Raw genomic sequence first — 24,899 nt, 5'->3', positions numbered from 1 at the left:
AAGAGAGAAGGAGAGAGATAGGGGGAGAGGGGGGGAGAGAGAGAGAGAGAGAGAGAGAGAGAAGGACAGAGGGAGACAGAAGGAGGGAGAGCGATAGATAGAGAGAGAGAGAGAGAGAGACATAGAGAGAGAGAGAGATAGAGAGAGAGAGACATACAGTAGAGAGAGACATAGAGAGAGAGAGAGAGAGAGAGAGAGAGAGAGAGAGAGAGAGAGAGAGAGAGAGAGAGAGAGAGACATAGAGACATAGAGAGTGAGAGAGAGAGACATAGAGACATAAAGAGAGAGAGAGAGAAGGAGAGAGAAGGAGAAAGAGAGAGAGAGAGAGACAGAGAGACATAGAGAGAGAGAGAGAGAGAGAGAGAGAGAGAGACATAGAGATATACAGTAGAGAGAGTGAGAGAGAGAGAGAGAAGGAGAGAGAGACATAGAGACATAGAGAGAGACAGAGAGAGAGAGAGAGAGAGACATAGAGAGAGAGAGAGAGAGAGAGAGACAGAGAGAGAGAGAAAGAGAGAGAGAGACAGAGAGAGAGACATAGAGAGACATAGAGAGACATAGAGAGAGAGAGAGAGAGAGGGAGAGAGAGAAGGAGAGAGAGAGAGAGAGACAGAGAGAGAGAGACATAGAGAGAGAGAGAGAGAGAGAGAGGGAGAGAGAGAGAGAGAAGGAGAGAGAGAGAGAGACATAGAGACATAAGACAGAGAGAGAGAGAGAGAGAGAGAGAGAGAGAGAGAGAGAGAGAGAGAGAGAGAGAGAGAGAGAGAAGGAGAGAGAGAGAGAAAGAGAGAGCGAGAGAAGGAGAGAGAGAGAGAGAGAGAGAGAGCTTCGACTCCCATGATACCTCACACACACACACCTCTCCCTGCTCTGAAACTACAGGTCTGGATGCAGATGTCGTGGTGTATTAACATGATGTATATATCTGACCTCTACTCCTATCAATATCCACACAGGCCAATATCTGTTACCATCACTTACTTATGAAACTTCCTTTAAAAGGCATCTCACACATTATAACCACAGCTATGAACTCTATATAAAGATGTTCACTAGTATTTGTCGTCACTTCCTGTCGATCACACATGCAGGATGACATCCACCCAGTTACTACTATTATTAACCCTTTACATGCTGTTCATATTCTGACTCATAACTAGTCTCTACACCAATTCACATTCATAAATTCCCCCATTAGTTATTAATAAATGTTAGATTAATCCTTAATGTAGCTGTCAGAGTGTATTCTATGTATTTATGAGGAGAAAAAAGACATTAACAATCACTATTTTATGGTCATTTTATAGAATATGAAGAATCCAACAATATGATTGAATGCTGATTTTCACATTTGTGCATTTGCATATATAAAAATTAGGGCTGTCAGCGTTAACGCGTTAATCGCGATTAGATTAATGCAATCCATATCAATATTTTTTTTAAATCTCATTTTAATGTTGCAAGCCTTTTTGTCCCTTTTACTCACCTGTAGACGGCTCCTCTAGCTGTAGCGCTATGCTTTGAAGTGGCCTCCTGCAGTAAACCTACCGCGCTGATGGAAAGTAAGAGAGCTACTGGACTTTTGAACGGCTTGTTTAACTTTAAAACACTTCCAGACGCTTCAGTTGACAAGTCAAAAGTAAAATGCAACCTGTGTCAAACGGAGTTTAACTACCACCGGAGTACGTGGAGTTTGAGTTAGCACCTCCACGCTAAACACCCAGGTGCAGCCAAGCGAGCCTCAGCTCCACCAAAGGACCATTTTGGAGTGTGGGAGTCGCAGCAGAGCCGTGATTGATTCCCAGTTAAGACACTCTGGTAAGAAATGCTTTACATTATGGGCTTAAAACTGCCTTCAAATGTAAAATAACAGGATTTTAAACATGCAATTCAAAACGCGATTAATCTCGATTAACTATGGAAATTCTTCCTACTAAAAATGTGTATCAGCTGCACAATTTTGTTTTAAAGATGCATTTTATTTCCATTTTTGTAAATTGTAGGTCACATTAGGAAAAGTCAGACTAAAGGAAATGTGTATATGGTGTTTTTAGAGCTCTCAAATTTAAAAAATGGGTCAAATTTGGGGTTAAAAGGACCTGAACTGTGTCTGATTGAGTCTAAAAACGCTATATAAATAAAACTGACTCTACTTGATGAGAATAGCTCTAAAAATACAAAGCTTGGTGTGTTATAATGTCAGTAATAAGGAAACTTCACACCTCTAATTCAACATCTGAGCAAACACGACCTGCTGATGACGACCATGTGATGCGGTAAACCACACATTTCACAATTTTCACAAACTGCACCTTTAAAAATGTACACTACTGTGCAACATCAGTAGTTTGGGTGTGATATTTCTTTCAGTTTAACTGGTCAATATATATTATTTAACCCTTAAAATCTGTGTAATACTAATATTCCTCTTAATATACTGATATTATTTTATTTCCTATTATTCATACTTCTTGTTTAACTTATTATTTATTGTTTTTTTTAATTGATGCCCTTTCTGTTTTACTGCTGCAATGCTTTAACCCTCCTGTTGTCCTCGAGTCAAGGAAAGAAGGGAGGAAGGAAAGGAAGGAAGGAAGGAAGCAAGGCAAGGAGGAAGGAAGGAAGGAAGAAGGAAGGAAAGTAGGGAGGAAGGAAGGAAGAAGGAAGGAAAGATGAAAGAAAGAAGGAAGGAAGGAAGAAAGAAGGAAAGGAGGAAAGAAGGAAGGAAGGAAAGGAAGCAAGGAAGGACGAAGGAATGAAGGGAGGAGAAGGAAGGAAAGGAAACAAGGAAGGACGAAAGAAAGAAGGAATGAAGGGAGGAGAACGAAAGGACGAAAGAAGGAAAGGAGGGAGGAAGGAAACAGGGAAGGAAAGAAGGAAGGACAGAAGAAAGAAGGAAGGAAGGTAGGAGGAAGGAAGGACGGAAGGAAGGTAGGAAGGAAGGAAAGAAGGACAGAGGAAAGAAGGAAGGGAGGAAAGAAGGAACAGTCAAAACAGACGGGGTCAATTTGACCCGTGAGGACGACATGAAGCTTAAATTCATATCATGTGACTAATAAATCTTCTATCTTAAGTTTTTATATTGTATTGTTTCTTCGGAGACGGCTAAACAAAGACACAGGAAGTGAGGAAGTGAGGAAGGGAGGAAGTGAGTAATCTATTACCCTACAGCGTTATACTTTCATTTTCATTTTCACACAATACATATTTACTCTACTTCTTCCTCGATGACGGGAACCAGGAAGTACTGACATAAACATATCTTAACCTTCAGGGGGGGGGGGGTCTTTTTTAGGTCATTTTTAGTTTAACATTACACCCGTTGCCATGACGACGACGACGATGATGATGATAATAATAGAACCCAGACCAGTACAGCCACATGACACACACACTCACTCTCTCTCTCTCTCCTCTGGCTTTAAGAAGGTGTTAATCCTGTTTACAAGCTTAGGATGAATCTAGCTTTCCTTATCTCTCAGTTCACAACGTCCGCCCAACGCTCGTTTGTTGTTGTTTTCACCGACGAGGCTGCAGGTTTTTAATAAATAACACAGTTTATCGTCATGTTTTTGACTCAGTAACTGTGTATTGATGAAGCCACTAGAGCTCCAGCTAACATTTAAGCTCATTAGAGTGATTTATATTATATTTATATGATTCGTTATTGATAATTTAGTCTATAAAATGTCTATTTTCTGATATTTTATAGACTAAAATGATCAATTATAAATCAAAAAACATTATATAAATCAATTACAGATCTTTTATTAAGCTTAAATACCAAATATAGTCTGGTTTCAGCTCCTAAAATGTTAAAAAATACTAGTTTTATTTGATTTATATCATCGTTAACAGAATATATTTGGACAAAAGAAGCTATTTGAAGACATACTTTTCCTCTAGAAACATGTTTTTCTTTATTTTATGACATTTTATAGACTAAAATGATCAATTATAAATCAAAAAACATTATATAAATCAATCACAGATCTTTTATTAAGCTTAAATACCAAATATAGTCTGGTTTCAGCTCCTAAAATGTTAAAAAATACTAGTTTTATTTGATTTATATCATCGTTAACAGAACATATTTGTGTTTTTGACTGTTGTTTGGTGAAAAACAAGTTTATAGAGTGAAAGTATGTCTTCAAATAGCTTCTTTTGTCTGACAAATAATAACAAAAACGCAAATATATTCTATTAACAATGATATAAAATCAAATAAAAAATATATATAATATAAATATATTCTGTTAGTGATGATATTAAACTAATAAAACTGGCTATTCCTAACATTTGAAGGCCTTGGAACCAGACTATGTTGGGTATTTAAGCTTAATAATGATCAATTATCAGCTCAGTATGATATATTTTATGTCAATTAACATTTAAAACTTGATCTTATCATGTCAGAATTACATATAACTATATTTTGGTGCAGTGTTTGGGTCACATGGTCTCTAAAAACACTAAAAACAAAGCTGCAATGATTAGTTTCAGTTCAAATGTGACAGTTTAATATGTTTCTGTGTCATATATGAGAGATAATTTAATATATTCAGGTTTTAAACACACACAGAAGAACTAAAGGCGTCAAAAATGTGAATATTTTTGCATTTCATCGACTAAACAATTAAACAATAATGAAAAATACTCATTTGTTAAAGCTCTAATTCACTTATTATTTAACTCCTGTATTTTGCTGACTAACAAAGGAAACATAAATCACTACTTTACAACAGCTTCAATTTCACTGACTCTCATATTACACACTAGATATAATGATTCAGTGTATTATTACAGATCTAATTTCTCTATTAGAGGAAGGCTGCTGGATTAAATTGATTTATTTTCTCTATAAAATATAAAATAGTCTATAAATGGGTAACAACAACAGTCCCACACCCAAAAATATTCAGGTTAGCATCATGTATGACAAAGAAAATCATCAAATATTCATGTTTAGGGAGCTGAAATCAGCAATTTTCTAATATTTCAGCTTTAAAAAATGACTTAAATGATCATATAGTTATTAAAATAGTTGCTAATTAGTTTTATATCGACTTATTGTTGCAGCTCCATATGAGAGAAGCTGTTTAAAACGATATAATAATAAAATTTGAGGCATATGGGTGAATATATAAAGGCCATTACGTCATGATATTGCTAAAAAATAAGTCTAACATCATCATTATAATGTTAATATTAAAAAAAATGTAAAATATAGACATTAAATCTTCAGGTAAACCAAACTCTTTTCCTGTAAACCAATGAGGCGTTTAGGGACCCTGCTAAAAAAACAGACATTTCTCAAAAGGAGGACTACCAATTTTTATATAAATAGCAAACCGGCGCCTCATATAATCAATAAACGGCGGTTTATCTTTACGAGAGGGACACATATAGTAAAGCTTATCGATCATAAATGCTATCACAGCACCTTTAGAAAAAGGATATTCAAGACTCAGCAGCTATAAATGACTCTTCAGAAACATTTCAAGGACTCCGCAGAGCTCAGAGCGAGAGACAGAGACGCGACGTAAAGACACACATTCACACATTTATATATTCTGGCTCATTTTGTGTGTTTTTTTTTTTGAGAGGTTGGTTAAATGCAAACATGGAGAGAAAGACTAGCATGTTTTTTAAATCCTCCCGTCCTACCTGCCGGAGTAGAGGCTCCCCCGCCGGCTGTCACACCTTCAGTCTGCCGCTGCTGCTGCTGCTGCTGCGTGGAGGCAGCTCGGCACCACGTGACCTGTGACGAGCTCATCATTCATTATTCAGGTTAATTATTATATTACGAGAGGGGTTTTTTTAAAGTGGAAATGATTGTAGATGTTCTCCAGATGTGTTTTAATGTGTTTATAAAAAAAATGTATTGAATAATTAGTGGTGTCTGATATGTTTAAATGGCTTCAACTACTATGAATATACACATATTTTATATATATTACCTCACCGTAAAGTCCATTAGTCAGTGTTTGTCAATAATAATGTGTCTGATATGTTTTTAAAAATGAAAATAAGTCTCCTACCTCACTATAAAGTCCATTTTTCAGTGTTTGTGCACTAAAAACTCCAAGTTGCATTAATATTAAACCTCAATTTCAGCTTTTTTTGTTAAATTTGAGTCATTTAATAGTAAAAAAAAACATGCTGAATTGTAGCCTTAGTCGGCCCTAAAGTTCCCCTTCCAGATGTGTTTCAAGATGTTTATAAAAATGCTATGAATAATTAGTTGTGTCTGATATGTTTAAATGGCTTCAACTACTATGAATATACACATTTTTCATTTTAAAAGTTTAAATAAAGGACACAAGAAGGCTCCTACTTCACTGTAAAGTCCATTTGTCAGTGTTTAGTGTCAATAATAATTTGTCTGATATGTTTTTTTCCCCATCCAATAATCCTTATAAATGGCATCAATTCCTATAAATATACACATATTTGTCATTTTAAAAGTTAAAATAAGTCTCCTACCTCACTGTAAAGTCCATGTGTCTTCATATTGCATTAATATTAAACCTCAATTTCAGCTTTTTTTGTTAATTTTGAGTAATTTAATATTAAGAAAGCATGCTGAATTGTACACAACAGCCTTAGTTGGTCCTATTCCAGATGTTTAAGATGTTTATAAATACTTTGAATAGTAAGTTGTGTCTCCTACCTCACTATAAAGTCCATTTTTCAGTGTTTGTGCACTAAAAACTTCAAGTTGCATTAATATTAAACCTCAATTTCAGCCTTTTTGTTAAATTTGAGTCATTATAATATTAAAAAATCATGCTGAATTATAGTATATGTTACACCCCAATTCTCATAGTTGCCCCTATATGTGGCAAAAAACCACTACAATAAATAACTTAAAGATTCCTTCCAGCTGTGTTAATAGGTTTTTTTCCACCCAATAATCTACAAATAGCATCAACTCCTATGAATATGCACACATTTTTCATTTTAAAAGTTAGAATAAGTCTCCTACCTCACTGTGAAGTCCATTTGTCAGTGTTTGTGCACTAAAAACTTCAAGTTGTAAACCTCAATTTCAGATAGATTGATCGACTTCCTTAATAGAGGAGAGTTTTATAGGTTTATTGTCACTTTTCCCTTTTTTTCTTGTTTCAAAATGATCTTATTCCTTCTTTTTGGGATATTTATATTATTTGTTAAGTTTTTATGAAACAAATCTAATCTTATTTATTTTTATTGAGGTAATTCCTGGAAAATTTATCACTGACATACAAAGTCTAATCAGTCAGCCTTGCAGCAAATGAAAGACAAAGTCACATATATTAAAAAAATCTAGTAAAATAAGAAGTATGCACATTTTTTAACCTGTTTTAATGCCACGTATGTCAAAATGTTAAAATAAAAGTCTGTAATCTATTAAATCTCTCTGTCATAACTTCTTCTTCTTCTACTGCAGAGCTGCAGCTGGACTCACTTTGTTCTTCTTTTACATCCATTTATAGAAGAAAGAAAAAAAACCCCGTTCAGCTTCAGTGCAGCGGACGCTCGGTTGAACTGAACTCTGCAGCAAATCTATGAAAATCCACCTCCAGCGCCTGCAGGGCCAACGGTGACCTTTGACCTCCAGATGGAGACAGCACTGAGAATTATAATTTCATCAGTGGGATGAAATGAAGAAAAGAAGGGAGGGAGGGAGGGAGGGAAGGAAAGAAGGAAGGAAGGAAAGGAGGGAGGAAGGAAGGAAGGAAAGGAAAGGAGGGAGGAAAGAAGGAGGGAAGGAAAGGAGGGAGGAAAGAAGGAGGGAAGGAAAGGAGGGAGGAAGGAAGGAAGGAAGGAAAGAAGGGAGGAAGGAAGGAGAAAGGAAAAGAGGAAGGAAGGAAGGTAGGAAGGAAAGAGGGAAGAGAGGAAAGGAAAGGAAAGAAGGAAAGGAGGAAGGAAGGAAGGAAGGAAGGAAGGAGAGAGGGAGGGAGGAAGAAGGAAGGTAGGAGGGAAGGAAGGAAGGAAGGAAGGAAAGGAAAGAAGGGAGGAAGGAAGGAGAAAGGAAAAGAGGAAGGAAGGAAGGTAGGAAGGAAAGAGGGAAGAGAGGAAAGGAAAGGAAAGAAGGAAAGGAGGAAGGAAGGAAGGAAGGAAGGAGAGAGGGAGGGAGGAAGAAGGAAGGTAGGAGGGAAGGAAGGAAAGAAGGAAGGAAGGAAAGACAGGAAGGAGGGAGGGAGGAAGGACAGATGGAAGGAAGGAAGGAAGGAAGGAAGGATGGGAGAAAAGAGAGAGGGTGGGAGGGAGGATGGAGGAAAGAAGGAAGGAGGGAGGACACTCATGTAAACACACCATTGCAGCTAAACTAAAGGAAAGGAGGGAGGAAGGAGCGAAGGACGGAGGGAGGGAGGGACGGAGGGAGAAAGGACGGAAGGAGTTCCTTTCCTTTCCTTCCTCTACAACTTTCTCACTTGTTGAATTTAATTATTTCCGCTTCGTTTCAGCCCAAGAATTTCTCCCGTTTGCTTTGATCCTTCGTCCAACTCTCGTCCTTTGAAGCTTCGATCCACCTGCGTTTTACCCTCATTCCCTTATTAGTGCGACAGTCTTAACCCTCCTGCTGTCCTCGAGTCAAGGAAGGAAGGAAGGAAGGAAAAGAGGGATGGAGGAAGGAAGGAAGGGAGGAAGGAAAGGAGGGAGGGAAGGGAGGAATGGAGGAAGAAGGAAGGAAGGAGGGAAGGGAGGAAAGAAGGGAGGGAGGAAGGAAGGAGGGAAGGGAGTAAGAAGGAAGGAGGTAAGGGAGGAAGGAGGGAAGGAAGGAAGGAGGGAAGGGAAGGGAGGAAAGACGGGAGGAAGAAGGAAGGAAAGGAGGGAGGGAGGAAGGAAGAAGGAAATGAGGCAGGGAGGAAGGAAGGAAGAAGGAAGGAAAGGAGGGAGGGAGGAAGGAGGGAAGGGAGGAAGAAGGAAGGAAGGAGGGAGGGAAAGGAAGGGAAGGGAGGAAAGACGGGAGGAAGAAGGAAGGAAAGGAGGGAGGGAGGAAGGAAGGAGGGAAGGGAGGAAGGAAGGGAGGAAGAAGGAAGGAAAGGAGGGAGGGAGGAAGGAAGAAGGAAAGGAGGCAGGGAGGAAGGAAGGAGGGAAGGGAGGAAAGAAGGGAGGAAGAAGGAAGGAAAGGAGGGAGGGAGGAAGGGAGGAAGGAAGGAAGAAGGGAGGAAGGAAGGAAGGAAGGAAAGACGGGAGGAAGAAGGAAGGAAAGGAGGGAGGGAGGGAGGAAGGAAGAAGGAAATGAGGCAGGGAGGAAGTAAGGAAGGAAAGGAGGGAGGGAGGAAGGAGGGAAGGGAGGAAGAAGGAAGGAAGAAGGAAGGAAAGGAGGGAGGGAGGAAGGAAGGGAAGAAGAAGGAAGGAAGGAGGGAAGGGAGGAAAGAAGGGAGGAAGAAGGAAGGAAAGGAGGGAGGGAGGAAGGGAGGAAGGAAGGAAGAAGGGAGGAAAGACGGGAGGAAGAAGGAAGGAAAGGAGGGAGGGAGGAAGGAAGAAGGAAATGAGGCAGGGAGGAAGTAAGGAGGGAGGGAGGAAGGAGGGAAGGGAGGAAGAAGGAAGGAAGAAGGAAGGAAAGGAGGGAGGGAGGAAGGAAGGACGGAAGGGAGGAAGGAAGGGAAGAAGAAGGAAGGAAGGAGGGAAGGGAGGAAAGACGGGAGGAAAAAGGAAGGAAAGGAGGGAGGTAGGAAGGAAGAAGGAAATGAGGCAGGGAGGAAGGAAGGAAGAAGGAAGGAAAGGAGGGAGGGAGGGAGGAAGAAGGAAGGAAGGAGGGAGGAAAGAGGGAAGGAAAGACAGGAGGGATGAAGGAAGGAAATAAGGAAGGGAGGAAAGAAGGAAGAAAGGGACGAAAGAAGGAAGGAAGGAAAGGAAGGAAGGAAGGAAAGAAGGAACAGTCAAACAGAGGGGGTCAATTTGACCCGGGAGGACACAAAGGTTGAATAAGCCACCGACTCTTTTATTGAAGCAGACGTGATGAAACAGATCCAGAGAGAGAGTAAACAAAATATAATAGAAAACAAACAAAATAGAAACTTTTATAATATTCGTGCTCTTATTGTAAAAGACTTAAAATACAAAATGTGGTTTATTATAAGAAAATAGATCGGGGAGAACCAGGATGAAAGTAACATTTTTAAAGATGATTTACAAGATAACGTAACAGACCTAAACTCATTTTTTATTGTGATCAGCTACTCATATGTGTGTTCTACCAATATCAGAAATGTGGAACGACTTCGGTATAATGTGACTTTAAATGGAAGTTGTGAGTCATTACTTTTGAGTTGAGACGAAAGTAACACACAGGTGGGTTAAAATTATATATATATATTAATTATTTGGTTTGTTCTCACTTTTAAGTGGTCACATTGTTTCAGTTTTATTGTGAAATCTTAACGTTTACTAACTACTCTTCTTTTATTTTGGAGGATACTCATGCAAACACACCATTGGTAAGGAGGGAAAGGAGGGAAGGGAGGAAGGGAGGAAGGGAGGGAGAAAGGAAAAGAAGGAAGGGAGGAAGGACGGAGGAAGGAAGGAAGGAGGGAGGGAGGGAGAAAGGAAAAGAGTAAGGGAGGAAGGAAGGAAGGAATTAAAGGAGGAAGGAAGGAAGAAAGGAAGGAAGGAGGGAAGAGGAAGAAGGAAGGAAAGGAGGGAGGGAGGGAGGGAGGGAGGAAGGAAGAAGGAGGAAAGAAGGAAGGAAACTAAATATTATTCTTGTTTTTATTAAATATGTCTAATGTCTCATTAACTCATTCACTGCTCCCTTTACATCGCATTACATTTTGGGATTTCTGAGTCAATATTTTCTTCTATTTCTCCGTCTACTTTGCTGTTAAACTGTTTTTCAATGTTGTCCGTCTTTATCTGAATCACTTTCATCTCCTTCAACAACATACCTGTTCCTTTGGTCCTCGTCTTTATCCTTCACTCGGCTGCACATTTGCATTGAGACTTTTCTTTTTAGGATATTTAAATATAGACTAAGATCAAACTCACTATATTACTCATAGCCTGGTTCTCCCCTACTGTATATTACTACAAATGTGGAATATTATCATCATTTATATAAAATACAACATGTAGGTGAAGATAACTGAGAATACATCTATCACATTAGACACATCAAACTCTTCAGATATCACTATATATTAGATATCAGTATATTTCTCTCTTCATTAGCTCAGTTCTGCTTCGTGCTTTCTGGTTTCTTCTCAGCTTCTGGTTCAGTTTTCTCTACGCTGCCTTCAGACTGCTCAGCGACGACTTCTTCTTTTACGTCTCCTTTCTGTTCTGATTCTGAACTTTTAGGTTGAGCAGAAACATCGGCTGTAATCTTCTCTTCTTTCTGCTCTCCTGACTCCTCCTTCTTTGTGCTTTCCTTTTTTTCCTTGTCGGCCATCTTTTCCGCAGGAGGAGGTTTAGATACAGATTCTGCAAAGGGAACGAAAAAAAGTGTTAAAGTCTCAAATGTTACACAATTTTCTATATTTCATCTAGGGCTGTCAGCATTAACGCGTTAATCGCGATTAGATTAATGCAATCCATAACTCGTTAATTTTTTTTAATGGCATTTTAATGTTGCAAGCCTTTTTGTCCCTTCTACTCCCCCGTAGACGGCTCCTCTAGCTGTAGCGCTATGCTTTGAAGTGGCCTCCTGCAGTAAACCTACCGCGCTGATGGAAAGTAAGAGAGCTACTGGACTTTTGAACGGCTTGTTTAACTTTGAAACACTTCCAGACGCTTCAGTTGACAAGTCAAAAGTAAAATGCAACCTGTGTCAAACGGAGTTTAACTACCACCGGAGTACGTGGAGTTTGAGTTAGCACCTCCACGCTACACCCAGGTGCAGCCAAGCGAGCCTCAGCTCCACCAAAGGACCATTTTGGAGTGTGGGAGTCGCAGCAGAGCCGTGATTGATTCCCAGTTAAGACACTCTGGTAAGAAATGCTTTACATTATGGGCTTAAAACTGCCTTTAAATGGAAAATAACAGGATTTTAAACATGCAATTCAAATCGCGATTAATCGCGATTAACGATGGAAATTCTGTGATTAATCTCGATTAAAAAATTAATCGTTTGACAGCCCTAATTTAATCTCAAACCTTCTTCTCACCCTTTCGCTTCTTTGTTTTCGTTCCAGTCACGTTCACTTTCATCTTATCCTTCGGGGTGTTCGGACCAAACACCACGTTTCCGTCGGCATCAGTCGAGTATGACGTCACCCCCAAGTCAGGCGTTCCCTCGATGATCTCCAGCTGAGAGGAGAGACGTCACAGTTAGACCTCAACGTGACCGTTAATGAACGTAACACCAAAAATAATAATGATGTCCGATCGCTACTCACCCAGGAAGCTCAGTGAGGTCAGGGTTGATATTTCAATATATTTTAACTGAGGTCTTTATTGCATCATGTTTATATTTGTAAATCTGAGTAGTTAGAGTTTTTTGTCGAGACCTGCTCCATGACAACAGTTCCTTGAGATAACTTTTGATGTGATTTGGTGCCATATAAATAGGGTTAGATTGATTGATTGATTCAGTGTGTAAGATTTAGTGCCATCTAGTGGTGAGGTTGTAGATTGAATTCAACTAAATACCGCTGCTCCCCTCTGGGTTTTATTGCTCAGCCTAATGCCACCACGACGCGGCCCTCATAAGCAGCAGAAAACCGATGGATGGATGAATACCTCTTCACGGCCCTTATAAAGGTGCTTTTCCACTACACAGTTCCAGCACGACTCGCCTCGCCTCGCCTCGCCTCAGGTTTTTTTGCGTTTCCATGGTGATAGTACCTGGTACCTGCTACTTTTTTAGTACCTGCTCTGCTGAGGTTCCAAGCGAGCCGAGCCGATACTAAATGTGACGTCATCAGACTGCCGGCCGCTGACTGGTCAGAAGAGTTGTCGCTGGAAGAGTCATGAGCCGTCCCACACAAGAATCAAACCCGCCATTTTTAAATACCAGCAACAGCGTTACAGCCATACGGCTCAATGTTCTTTCTTTGTGTGTGACAGAAAGACACATACAGCGGCAGGAAGGAAGGAAGGAAGAAAGGACAGAGGGAAGGAAGGAAGAAAGGACAGAAGGAAGGACAGAGGGATGGAAGGAAGGACAGAGGGAAGGAAGGAAGGAAGGACAGAGGGAAGGAAGGAAGAAAGGACAGAGGGAAGGAAGGAAGAAAGGACAGAGGGAAGGAAGGAAGGAAGAAAGGACAGAGGGAAGGAAGGAAGGAAGGACAGAGGGAAGAAAGGACAGAGGGAAGGAAGGAAGAAAGGACAGAGGGAAGGAAGGAAGAAAGGACAGAAGGAAGGAAGGAAGGAGGGACAGAGGGAAGGACAGAGGGAAGGATGGAAGAAAGGACAGAGGGAAGAAAGGAAGGACAGAGGGAAGGAAGAAAGGGCAGACAAACGGAAGGAAGGAAGGAAGGAAAAGACGACAAGTCCCACACAAGAATCAAACCCGGCATTTTCTCTTCTCTTCTCTTTGTGTGTGACAGAAAGCCACATACAGCAGCAAGTACACCATCGCCTCCATTGTTCATGTGTTTGCGTCGCGTAGAAAACGAAGTCACGGCAGTTTCGCGGAGCTGTTGCTATGACGACCCGTTGCTATGACGACCCCGCTCACGTTGAGTAGCTACTTCTTTGTAATGGAACTGTGTAGTGGAAAAGCGCCATAAGTGACTCTACGGTGGTTGCAAAAGAGCTACTGTTTGGTTTGTCTATTCCTTCTCTTCTCTCTTTCCTCTGTCCTCCCTCCCTCCTTCTTTTCCTTTCTCCCTCCCTCCTACCAGGGTTAATGGCTCCTTCACTTCCTATAATATAACCTGATATCATCTTTAGTGAGACCCTGCTTGCTTTAACCCCCCCCCCCCCCCCCCCAGTTTATAATGTAAGCTGCTGTTTGTACTCGCTAAGCCTGAGATTATTGACGTGATGTCACATGACTAACTAACAAAAGGACATTATGCAACTGGTTTAACTGGCCGACCAGTAAGTTAATTGGCTTTGACGTGGAGCATCAATAGAGTTCCTCTTTAACTCGAGAGATACTGTAAATACATTATTGATCCACGTCATCCATACTTTCCAGTCAGTGACCCATGATAGAGACCTGGACCTGCAAATCCACTCGTTATCTAACACTGTGAAATAGTCTATAAGCATAATTAAGTCTTTTTTTAACCCCGAGAGGAGAAACATAAGCTAACATTACTCTTTATAAGACATTTAAAGGAAGTAATTCTGATATATTTTTTACCATTGGATGCTGTTGACCACACAATAAGAGGAAACTACATTGTTTTTCTCTTAATTACAATAAAGGGCAGCTTGATTTTGATGCTCTTAAAAGGGACAGGTTCACTCTTTTAAAATGTTTAACCTAAAACAACAGTCAGGTGATCGTTACTGAAGATAATATGAGTCCAAATTAGTCATATAAAGACAGTATATTTCAAAGATGGAGTTTTTTAAAGTGGAAATTCCCTTTTTTTGTTGCTGCATAGAGGGATTTTCACTAAAAAAGGCTGTAATTGTGTAATATATCCATTTTATTTGACCAACTTAGACATATGAAGCCTTCAGATAAGCTACAGATAAACTTTTAAATGCATTTTAACTCCAAAAAGGACTTTATTTACCTCCCATAGTCTCCTCTTCACACCATAATTCATTGTTCATTTCAGCACCTCTCCATTGTTTTAAGACAGACTTGAAAAATGGTGAACTTATCCTTTAAGGCAACACTGTTATCTTGGGTTTTAACACTGTAAAATGGTCTTTAAGCATAAATCAAGTGCTATATTTTTCCTTTTTTTAAGCCCTGAGAGGAGAAACATAAGCTAACATTACTATTTATAAGACATTTAAAGGAATTAATTCTGATATATTAGGAAACTACATTGGTTTTCTCTTAATTAGAATAAAGGGCAGCTTGATTTTGATGCTCTTAAAAGGGACAGATTCACTCTTTTAAAATGTTTAACCTAAAACAACAGTCAGGTGCAGATAATAGAAGATAATATGAGTCCAAATTAGTCATATCAAGACGATATCTTTCAAAGATGCAGTTTTTTTTAGTGGAAATTCCCTTTTTTTGTTGCGGCATAGAGGGATTTTCACTAAAAAAGGCTGTAATTGTGTAATATATCCATTTTATTTGACCAACTTAGACATATGAAGCCTTCAGATAAGCTACAGATAAACTTTTAAATGCATTTGAACTCCAAAAAAGGACTTAATTTACCTCCCATAGTCTCCTCTTCACACCATAATTCATTGTTCATTTCGGCACCTCTCCATTGTTTTAAGACAGACTTGAAAAATGGTGAACTTATCCTTTAAGGCAACACTGTGTTATCTTGGGTTTTAAACACTGTAAAATGGTCTTTAAGCATAAATCAAGTGCTATATTTTTCCTTTTTTTAAGCCCTGAGAGGAGAAACATAAGCTAACATTACTATTTATAAAGACATTTAAAGGAATTAATTCTGATATATTAGGAAACTGCATTGGTTTTCTCTTAATTACAATAAAGGGCAGCTTGATTTTGATGCTCTTAAAAGGGACAGGTTCACTCTTTTAAAATGTTTAGCCTAAAACAACAGTCAGGTGCTCATTACTGAAGATAATATGAGTCCAAATTAGTCTTATCAAGATGATATCTTTCAAAGATGCAGGTTTTTTTAGTTGAAATTCCCTCTTTTTGTTGTGGCATAGAGGGATTTTCACTAAAAAAGGCTGTAATTATGTAAAATAGCCACGTTATTTGACCAACTTAGACATATGAAGCCTTCAGATAAGCTACAGATAAACTTTTAAATGCATTTTAACCCTCCAAAAAAGGACTTTATCTACCTCCCATAGTCTCCTCTATCCATTTAACAGCACTCACACCATATTTCATTGCTCATTTCGGCACCTCTCCATTGTTTTAAGACAGACTTGAAAAATGGTGAACTTATCCTTTAAGGCAACACTGTTATCTTGGGTTTTATTTATTCATTTAAGGGGCATCGTAAATCAAGCGCACCTCAGTTAATCGTACTAAAAACTAATATTTGTATTACAGCAGAAAGGGTTGGGTGAGGTGGTGGTGGTGTTGTCTCCATGCTGGTGATGTTGGGTCCAAGTCGAAGTCTACAGATAATCGTGACTGGGAGTGAAAAATAGGGAAGAGTCGACTGAAATGAGAGAGTGCAGAGTGTAAAAAGTGCAAAAGGTGAGACAAAAACTCAAAGAGGAAGAAGAAGAAGGAGACAAAGGAGAAGAAGAAGGAGGAGGAGGAGCAGGAAGTGGGGGAAGTACATGCTCGTTTCTTTTTTATTAGTGTAATCAAGAAACAGGGGGAACAAGGAAGTGATGCGATAACCACGGCTGATTTAACAGTGACATCACTATCATCATCATCATCATCATCACAACATCATAATCATTAATGAGGGACTGTGAAAGGGGAGGAAGGGGCTTAACAATGGTGAATTACATTGATAATAATGACTAGACTAGTGTGATCTTAACTACAGACAGGGGAGACAGTGGAGGTGATGTCATGATCACAACATTAAAACACTAAAAACAGGACATTGCATTGCACTAAGGGAGCACGTTTCACCTCATTTTCTACACATTGTGCACACTTCCTGTTTTATTTCCCAAAGCAGAACTCCAGATTTTAAGATCATGGTCATGTGACTTCTAGAAAAACTTGATGTAAGCTTTTTTGTTGCATGAAATTACTATAAAACCCTTCCGATGCTCTAGTTTCCCACGTGCACTTGAACGCACCATCCCTGAAGGATTTACATGCAACACAATGAAAGGATTAAGATGACTAATCACTATTAATGATGACCTACTAATAGTTTAAAGGATGTTTTCAGCACCTCCAAAATGATTTTTAATAGTTTAATGAAGTGAAATAAAACAAATTGATGCTGAAAATGCAGAAAAATAAACAAATCTAAAAGCTGTTGAGTGCTTTTTGGAAATCAGTGAAGTCTGCACGATTTGTAGAAAATGAGATAAAACATGCAATTAAACATCCATACGGCTTTTTTAATAGACATCTTTCTCTTTCTTTGACCGAGAGTTGCATCCTATCTACATTTTAACTATTATTTCTACCTTTTTTTTTTTTTTTTTTTGGGTGGAATTTACGCCAACATTTGCCTTTTGCCTTTGCATGCCGTAACTTTACACAAACACAAACTAAATTTTTGCACCAGTGATATTTTAGAGTGTGGTATCATTATTTTTTGGACCAAATGTTCACATACTGTATTAGATTTCCATTTATATATCTCCAAGTTACATCTCTTAAACCTTTTGAGTTCAGATTCTTCTTCAAGCACCTCTTGATTTAATTTATTCCTACACAAAAAACATCCTAACACATCCTCAAACCCTTTTTTTTTTTTTTTTTTCCTTTTTAAATTTACACATATTTACGACAAGATTTGGACCGCTTTTATTTTTTCTTGCCGTGGCCCATCTCTTCGGGGATGAAGACACTTACGGTGAAGTCCCCGCTCTCCGTGCCGTACTTGTTCTTCACCAGGATGCTGTACTTGCCAGAGTCCGCTGTGTTCACACCGGTGATGGTAAAGCTGGCGAACTTGCCCGACTCGAACTTGAGGATGCAGTGATCGTCGGACGTGATCTCCCGGTCGTTCTTCAGCCAGGTGACCTCCGGCACGGGGTCGCCCGAGATGTTGCAGGTGAGATTGAGGGCCTGAATGAGTAATATTAAACATTAATATTTAAGCAGATATCAGTGAGTGGGAGCAGGAGAGAACAGATGCAAGTTTAACTGGAAACGCTTAGCAAAAAGTAGTATAGAAGGAAGGAAAGGAGGGAGGAAGGGAGGATGAAAGGGAGGAAGAAGGAAGGAAAAGAGGAAGGAAGGGTGGAAGAAGGAAGGAAAGGAGGGAGGAGGGAGGAGGAAGGAAGAAGGAAGGAAGGGAGGAAAGGGGGGGGGATTGAAGGGAGGGAGGAAGGGAGGATGGAAGGGAGGAAGAAGGAAGGAAAAGAGGAAGGAAGGGTGGAAGAAGGAAGGAAAGGAGGGAGGAAGAAGGAAGGAAAGGAGGGAGGAAGAAGGAAGGAAGGGAGGAAGGGGGGGAGGAAGGAAAGGGGGGAGAAAGGAAGGATGGAAGGGAGGAAAGGGGGGAGGAAAGAAGGAAAGGAGGGAGGAAGGAAGGAAGGAAAGAAGGGAGGAAGGAAATAAAAAGTATACTAAAGTACCAGTATAAGCTTTAGTATTATAGTATAAGTGTAAGTCTTAGTATTAATGTACTTAGTCTTAGAAGCCAAGTATACTTCACTAAACTATTCTTAAGTATATAAAATATAGTTTATAAAAAGTAGACTTCATGTATACTGCCTCAGTCAGAGTCAGCTGACAAGGGTTACCTTGCCCTCCTGGATGGTGACCACATCAGGCAGACCTCCTGCTACTCGAGCACGGTCTGAAAAAAAAACACAAAAAACACAACAATCACTTTAATAACAGCAATAAATCAACTTTGGATCGATGACGCTTCGGCCTGTCACCATGACTACTTTTATTGGATGATATATTGTCTCAGAAATAATCACGATAAAGGATATTATTGTCATTTAAAGATCATTTTATACCACTGACATAATGATAATATAGTAGTATAATAATGTAAAGGTGGGATTGGAGAGAGTGGGCGCTAGTGAAGTGTGGCAATACTGAGGTCAAAGGTCAGGTCCATGTAGCATAAGATAAGTCCATAGACATGATGACTGAGAACGGCCTAATGACACTTAATGTAAAGTTAAAAAAAATACAAAAAACTAAATTCATGATTTTACCAGTTTAAGAGAGTTTCCAGTGTTTTCACATCATATAAGAGGATGAAAGGCATTTTATTCCAGACTTGAGATGTGAAGGTTAAGAGACTTTATGGAAGATGATTAAGGATAAAATGTATTATATACAGTTTGGCCCATTTTCTTGTTTAAAAAGTAAACAATAAAACCTTAAAATTAACTGCAAAATCTACTGGAAGTCGACTTTACAGATGATGAAAATGAGGGTTATACTGTAAGAACTGTGTTTTTAGTTTTAGTTAAAATCTAAACTGTAGCATTGAAAAATTATAGGTCTTTATAGTCTTACAGCTTTGTCATCCAGGTCTAAAAACTGCCCAACATCAGATAAAACATTATAAAAAACATTCATCACTTACTTCTTTCTGCAATAGCAGCAGCCCTGAAAACAAAGAGGGAACAACAATTAGATTAAAACTGCTGAAAATCAGAAGTGAGAGTTTAAAGCTTAATCTGTATCTACTTCTTCATGTAAGTTCCTCAAACTAGAAAAAAAGTACATTTAAATCTAAAAAAAACTGTAAGAGTAGCACAATACTGAAGTAATGAGGAAGATGCATGCTGTGTTTGTGTGTTTACAGCAGGCGGGGAGTTCTGGTCCTCTGAAATGAGGCCAAGGTGGAAGTAACTTAGAGCTGCATTCTATCAAAAGGCCACCAGGGGGCGACCGTCTCTATACAAGTCAATGGAGAATTCACCAACTTCTCACTTGATTTCTAACCTCAGTAAACGTTTTCAAAATGTGTTTATGGTCTCAATCGCTAGTTTAAAGCCTTCTTCAATGCAGTATGATGTTCATTTGGGACATTTTGGCCTCCCTGATTTTATATGTGACGATAAAGCAGGGTATGCATTAGGGGCGGGGCTACGTCCTGATTGACAGGTTGATTGACCAATGTCCTCGAGATCCAGCCCTCGCAACCATAGCAACCTCCCCGCTCCGCCCATGGCTCCGCCTCATGCCCACATAAGTAGAATCCATGTTTTTATTTTTCCCAGCATGCACCTGAAATTTTCAATATGGCGCTGCCTAGATTAGAAACTATTGGCTTCCGAGCAGCAGTCCACAAACCAATGGGTGACGTCACGGATGTTACGTCTATTTCTTTTATACAGTCTATGGTTTACAGCTGTATAAAAAACTCATAATAAATCAGTTTTTGACTCACTTCAGTCTCTGGAATTCTGCATAAGCGTCGTCATACGCTGAAAAACAAGAAACAGGTAAAGTGAGCTTGATCTGTAGTCAGTTAAAGGTAATAAAACATCTTAAAAGCTCTCTGATATAAAAGCCATTGAAGTGTCTCTCCTCTTCTCTCCTCTTCACTTCTCTTCTCTCTCACCTTGACCAGACAGATCGACGGACCGAACCAGGTTTCCTTTTCCGTAGTGGAACTCGATGCCGTACTTTCCTCTGTCTTTCTCTGTCGGCTCTGTGATCTGGAGCCACAGCTGCTCTCCCACCACGCCGCTCTTCACGCGGTCCGAGAAGGCGATAGCCGCGTCCCTGACAGAGAGAGAGAGAGAAGATGAGACGGACGGAGATGCAGAAACACGGCAGAACAAACCTGCACAGACTGATTATTTATATTTTAGTTATTTCTATCTAAAGATTTCTACATCTTCCTTCTGTCCTTCCTCCCCACCTTTATTCCATCTGTCCTTCCTTTCTTCCTTCCTCCCCCTTCTTCCATATGTCCTTCCTTCCTTCCTTCCCCCTTTCTTCCATCTGTCCTTCCTTCCTTCCTCCCTCCCCCCTTCTTTCCTTATTTCCTTCCTCCCCCCTTCCTTCCTTCCATCCCTCCCTTTTTTCCTTTCTTCCATATGTCCTTCCTTCCTCCCCCCTTCCTTACATCTGTCCTTCCTTATTTCCTTTCTTCCTCCCCCCTTCTTTCCTTATTTCCCCCCCCCTTCCTTCCATCTGTCCTTCCTTCCTTCCATCCCTCCCTTTTTTCCTTCCTTCCATCTGTCCTTTCTCCCTTCATTCCTTCCTTCCCTTTTTTCCTTCCTTCCATCTGTCCTTCCTTCCTTCCTTACCCCCCCTTCCTCCCTTTCTTCCTTCCATAAAAACTGCTGTATAAATAAACTTTGATTAATTTATACACATTAAAGCACGATCAATAAACACACACACACACACACACAAATATAAAACAGTAAACATACTTGTACTGCCATGTGACTTGGAGCAAATCATTATAGTAGTTGACAAAAGTGTAAAGTCGAATGCCTTCATCTGTGCTTGTGATCTTCAGAGGTGTGGAGGACTCAGCTGCAAAGAAGTAAAGAAACACACAGAGACTTGATTTAAATACTGTATTCTGAGTAAGAGAGAGAGAAATATATGATAATTAAACTGTTTTTATTCTTACCGATGACATGGAAAACTTCATTCATCAAGTCTTTGAAAGCTGGAGGAAAGAAAAGATTAGATTATTGTAAGTTAAATCCTTCCTACAGACTCTATTAGTGGTAAGGGTTGCAAAATTATGGGAATTTTCAAACTTGGAAACTTTCCATGGGAATTAACGGGAATTAACGGGAATAAACCGGGAATTTACTAAACTGAAGGTATGTTCTTATTAACGAACTTAAATATAGTTGTGTAAAATAATATTTTAGCATAATCCTGACTAAAACAACCAGATATCATGCAGTACAGTTGAATATCTATGCTATCACATGCTCACATGAACTGTACACGCTGAGACCACGCCCCCTACACACATTGTGCATACTGAGGCCACGCCCCCCACATGCACTGTGTATACTGAGGCCACGCCCCCCACATGCACTGTGTATACTGAGACCACGCCCCTTACACGCACTGTGCATACTGAGACCACGCCCCTACATGCACTGTGCATACAGAGACCACGCCCCTTATGTGCACTGTGCATACTGAGACCATCTGTTTTAATTGTATTATTTTGCTTAACTAAACAATTAGTTTTGCTTAGATATGATACCTTTCCACTAAATTATCATCAATTGCCATAAATTCCCATTTAATTCCCATAAATTCCCATAATTCCCATGGAAAGTTTCCAATTTGGAATATTACCAGAAACTTTCTGGAAATTTACTGAAAATGTTCCACCCCTTTGCAACCCTATTAGTGGTTGAATCTGCGAGGGTTTACCTTGATCTATCAGACTCAACGTAGATGTGTCTTTTCCTCTGTCGTCTTTCAGGATAACCTCGTACACGCCTGCATCCTTCTTGGAAATCTGACAGTAAAGAAAACAAAAGCACGACGTCAAAAAAAAAAAAAAATCAAAAAGCCAGTTACAACAAACACGGAGGCATCACCATCATTTTTGTACTAAGGAATATATGATTGTTCTATATTCATCTGAAAAGGCAAGCTTTTCTCTTCTGCTAAGGATGCTGCAGAAAACACATATATGACGCAAAGAGCAAAAAAGCAAAACGGACAGACAGACAAACATATAAATCTATTTATTAAGAGCATTCTCAGGCAAATAAAGACGGCAAAAACTTATGATGACAACAGATAACTGATCCAGACTTTTATTCTTCTCCACATCGTGTCGTCCGCTCTGTCTGCGGCAGGTTGGTGCTGAAAATGGGACAAAATGTGACATCATGTTTATATGAGGGGTGGACGGGCATGGCACTCGTCTACGCCACTCGGACATAACGTTTAAGGGGGGAGACGACACATGATGGGATGAGAATGAACGATGGGAGACAACAGAGTAGAGGAGAGGGTTAATGTGAAATCTGAGAGAGAGAAAAGAGAGATTAATAGAGAAAGAGACAGAGAGAGAGAGATAAGTGTCTTATCTTTAACCCTCCTGTTGTCCTCGAGTCAAGGAAGGAAGGGAGGGAGGAAGAATGGAAGGGAGGAGGGAGGAAGGAAGGGAGGAAAGGAGGGAGGAGGAAAGGAAGGAAGGATGGAATGGAGGGAGGAAGGAAAGAAGGACGGAGGAAAGAAAGAAAGAAGAAGGGAGGGAAGGGGAAAGGTAAAGAGGAAGGAAGGAAAGAAGGACAGAGAAAAGAAGGAAGGGAGGAAGGTAGGGGGGAGGAAAGAAAGAGAAGGAGGGAGGAAGGAAAGAAAGAAGGAGGGAGGGAGGGAGAAAGGGAAAGAGGAAGGAAGGAAAGAAAGACAGAGGAAAGAAGGAAGGTAGGGGGAGAGAGGGAGGGAAGGAAAAGAAGGAAGGAAGGGAGGGAAGGAAAGAAGGAGGGAGGGAGGAAGAAAAGAGAGGAAGGAAAGAAAGAGAAGGAGGGAGGAAGGAGGGAGGGAGGAAGGAAGGAAGGAAAGGAAGGAAGGGAGGGAGGAAGGAAAGAAGGAGGGAGGGCGGAAGGACAGAAGGAAGGAAGGAGGGAAGGAAGGAAAGGGAGGACGACAGGAAGGTTAATCATGTGATGATATTGTTAGTGGTCTTTAAGTGTGAAGGGTTCAGTTTACAGTACGAGTCAAAATATAAAGCGTCCAAATGTTTGACTGGTGCTGTAAACACGTTTAAGATGATTAATGCTGGTTATTATAATAAAACCTTTAAGGCAGACGAGTCCAAACTGTTCCATAAAAAGCTGCGTGGCTGAGAAAAACTGTGTCATTAAATTAAAGTTACTGATGAAAATGTTGATGATTATAAAAAAGAGGTTACATCTGAAGTCAGACCTTTAAGATTTTGCTCAGGAGGGTTTTTTCCTCATTTTTTAATATTTAACATGTTACTGAATACATATATTACTGTTTTTAATTCTTTGAAATCAATATTTTTTTATATATTTAGTAAATAAATCATTCTTTCCTTCCTTCCATCTATCCTTTCTTCCTTATTTCCTTCCCAGTTCCTTCCATCCATCTGTCCTTCCTTATTTCCCCCCTCCCCTTCCTTCCATCTGTCCTTTCTCCCTTCCTTCCTTCCTTCCTCCCTTCCTTCCATCCATCCCTTTTTTCCTTCCTTCCATCTGTCCTTCCCCCTTTCTTCCATCTGTCCCTCCTCCCTTATTTCCTTCCTTCCCCCCCTTTCTTCCATCTGTCCCTCCTCCCTTCTTTCCTTCCTTCCATCTGTCCTTCCTTCCTTCCTTATTTCCTTCCCCCTTCATTCCTTCCATCTGTCCTTCCTTCCTTCCTTCCCCCTTCATTCCTTCCATCTGTCCTTCCTTCCTTCCTTATTTCCTTCCTCCCCATCTGTCCTTCCTTCCTTCCTTGCATCCCTCCCTTTTTCCTTCCTTCCTTCCATCTGTCCTTTCTCCCTTGATGACTAGAAAAGTCATCAAATGTAATAAGTTACATTACTTTGATGAAGTCATTGAAATAGTTACATTACTTATTACATTATAAATACAGTAACTAGTAATCTGTAACCTTTTACATCTCCATGGTAACCTTCCCATCCCAACGCGGCCCTTTATGGACTAGTTTGGACTTGTCTGCTTTAAAGGAATCTCTTATGAAATTAGTAAAATGTAAATATTCCAACAATCTCCTTTTGATTGTTTTTTTTTTCACAACTTACTTTAAAAAAGGATCCGTATGTTTGTTTGGTAATATCGACATAAGCAAAGGCCTTTAACAGTCATATATGCAAATGAGTTCAGAGACAGTTATACAGTACAGAAATATACACATACAAAAAAAGCACAACTACTTTATATATAAATATGAATAAATATGAATTCAGACTTGTTATAATTATCTCACCTGAGCTATTTCCAGTTTCAGGACTCCCTCAGTGAAGCCCAGGTGCTCCTCTGCTTTGACCTCACGTCCGTCTTTGTACCAAATCGCTGAGGTTTCCTTCTTCATGTTGCCGACCTGAAATAGAAAGAACAAAGCAGAGGGATGTTTTTAACCCTCCTGTTGTTCCTCGAGTCAAGGGAGGAAGGGAGGAAGAAGGGAGGAAAGGAGGAAAGGAGGAAGGAAGGAAGGTAGGTAGGAGGGAGGGAGGAAAGACGGGAGGGAGAAAGAAGGAAGGAAGGGAGGAAAGAAGGAGGGAAGGGAGAAAGAAGAAAGGAAAGGAGGGAAGGAAAGGAGGGAGGAAGGAAGGAAGAAAGGAAGGGAGGAAGGAAGGAAGGAA

At 40.0% G+C, this 24,899-nt stretch overlaps 1 protein-coding gene across 1 annotated transcript in view; it reads right to left on the bottom strand.

The window, feature by feature from the left end:
- Nucleotides 1–11,164: 11,164 nt before the first annotated feature.
- The window catches only part of myom1b (myomesin 1b), a 51,705-nt gene continuing 37,970 nt past the window's right edge, over nt 11,165–24,899 (bottom strand). The window contains exons 29-40 of the mRNA XM_053342829.1: nt 24,524–24,637; nt 22,376–22,426; nt 21,986–22,073; nt 21,216–21,254; nt 21,010–21,115; nt 20,187–20,350; nt 20,013–20,049; nt 19,203–19,225; nt 18,397–18,452; nt 17,504–17,719; nt 12,099–12,240; nt 11,165–11,415 (exon numbers count right to left, since the gene is read on the bottom strand). Coding sequence (XP_053198804.1) covers nt 11,165–11,415; nt 12,099–12,240; nt 17,504–17,719; nt 18,397–18,452; nt 19,203–19,225; nt 20,013–20,049; nt 20,187–20,350; nt 21,010–21,115; nt 21,216–21,254; nt 21,986–22,073; nt 22,376–22,426; nt 24,524–24,637 — 1,287 coding nt within the window. The remainder of the gene's footprint in view (nt 11,416–12,098; nt 12,241–17,503; nt 17,720–18,396; nt 18,453–19,202; nt 19,226–20,012; nt 20,050–20,186; nt 20,351–21,009; nt 21,116–21,215; nt 21,255–21,985; nt 22,074–22,375; nt 22,427–24,523; nt 24,638–24,899) is intronic.

Source organism: Scomber japonicus, chromosome 21 (genome assembly GCF_027409825.1).
Source record: "Scomber japonicus isolate fScoJap1 chromosome 21, fScoJap1.pri, whole genome shotgun sequence".
Lineage (NCBI taxonomy): Eukaryota > Metazoa > Chordata > Actinopteri > Scombriformes > Scombridae > Scomber > Scomber japonicus.
Note: the sequence above shows the minus strand (reverse complement) of the source record. Positions and strands in the feature narration are given on the sequence as shown.